The sequence below is a fragment of the Otolemur garnettii genome, unplaced genomic scaffold (assembly GCF_000181295.1).
Source record: "Otolemur garnettii isolate 467f Iridium unplaced genomic scaffold, OtoGar3 scaffold00013, whole genome shotgun sequence".
Classification (NCBI taxonomy): domain Eukaryota; kingdom Metazoa; phylum Chordata; class Mammalia; order Primates; family Galagidae; genus Otolemur; species Otolemur garnettii.
Genome location: NW_003852408.1, coordinates 20342557 through 20343706, shown reverse-complemented (window position 1 = coordinate 20343706; position 1150 = coordinate 20342557). Strand labels below are relative to the sequence as shown.

Genomic DNA, 1150 nt, shown 5'->3' with positions numbered 1-1150 from the left:
AAATAAAATATTCTTTTGGATTGTTACTTGATTCATGTGTGCATTCATTCATTTGGATTAAGTTAGTGCTTAGATATTGTATACCTCCCAAATAAAACAAAACATAACTTAACATTACTTTTTGGAAATTAAATGTTAACATGCTGAAAATTTTGATCCTTTGTTTTCAAGCTTGCACAAATTAAAATAAAAATCCATCTTCCCTTTATTTTGAAATGGGAAGATGATCCTAATGAAGACGACTGTAGATAATGTGAATAAAAAGCAGAGTTAGAAGGCTTGTCTGAGGATAAAGACCTTTTTATGTATACGGATAATCATAATTATCTGGCTGTTCAATAGCACATTCACCTGAATACTGACAGAAGGTTCATAGAGGTGGTTCTGACATGAGGTGCAAGCTTTTTTTCATCAGTTATTTCACATGATAATCTTCTTAATTAATCAATATGTTTGAGGTCATTTCTATAGACACAAAGTCCTAATATTACTCACATTTTGGAATGAGCTTGCCATTGGGATAGTCTAAGGGTGTAAGTCAAATGTACTGACCTGAATAACAAGGTATCTTTGAGGGTCTCGAGCCATCCTTGAAAATTCAGCAGCCAGTTCCTTAAATTTAGGTCTACTGTCAGCATCAATCATCCAACCTGGAAATTTACACACAGTAAAAATGTCAGTGTATCTATAATTAGAAAAAAAGAAGAGACATTTACATTTTTTGGAAATATAGGCTGAAGATCAAAAAAATTATCTTTAAATCATCACGATCTGAAAAATAAAGCTAGCAAAAGACACAATCCAGTGGGTAAGACTTTGTCAATCTGTTTGTTACTATTCATAATTAAATGTCACATACTATGTAATAACAGGTAGAATTTTCACTTTGTTGTTCTATTTTTAACATTTCTTTTTCTTCTTAGAAACTAGAACCCATGATAACTATGGGAATTTATAAAATTCTGGTCTTTTTTTCTTTGGTTTGGAGATAATTTTTGAAAACTTTCTTCAATAGTTATAGATGAAATGACTAGAATATAATGTGTCATGTCGTATCACAAGTGATATGGGAGAAAAGATTTGGTTACAGTGCTGTGCAAAACAACTTTCTCATGCTAGATTTGTCTTGGTTGGGGAAAAAAACCCCAAA

At 31.5% G+C, this 1150-nt stretch overlaps 1 protein-coding gene across 1 annotated transcript in view; it reads right to left on the bottom strand.

Annotated features, from left to right (window-relative positions):
• The window catches only part of ERBB4 (erb-b2 receptor tyrosine kinase 4), a gene marked incomplete at its 5' end in the record, with an annotated part of 720994 nt that overhangs the window by 37837 nt on the left and 682007 nt on the right, over positions 1–1150 (bottom strand). The window contains one exon of the mRNA XM_023510372.1: positions 553–685. Coding sequence (XP_023366140.1) covers positions 553–685 — 133 coding nt within the window. The remainder of the gene's footprint in view (positions 1–552; positions 686–1150) is intronic.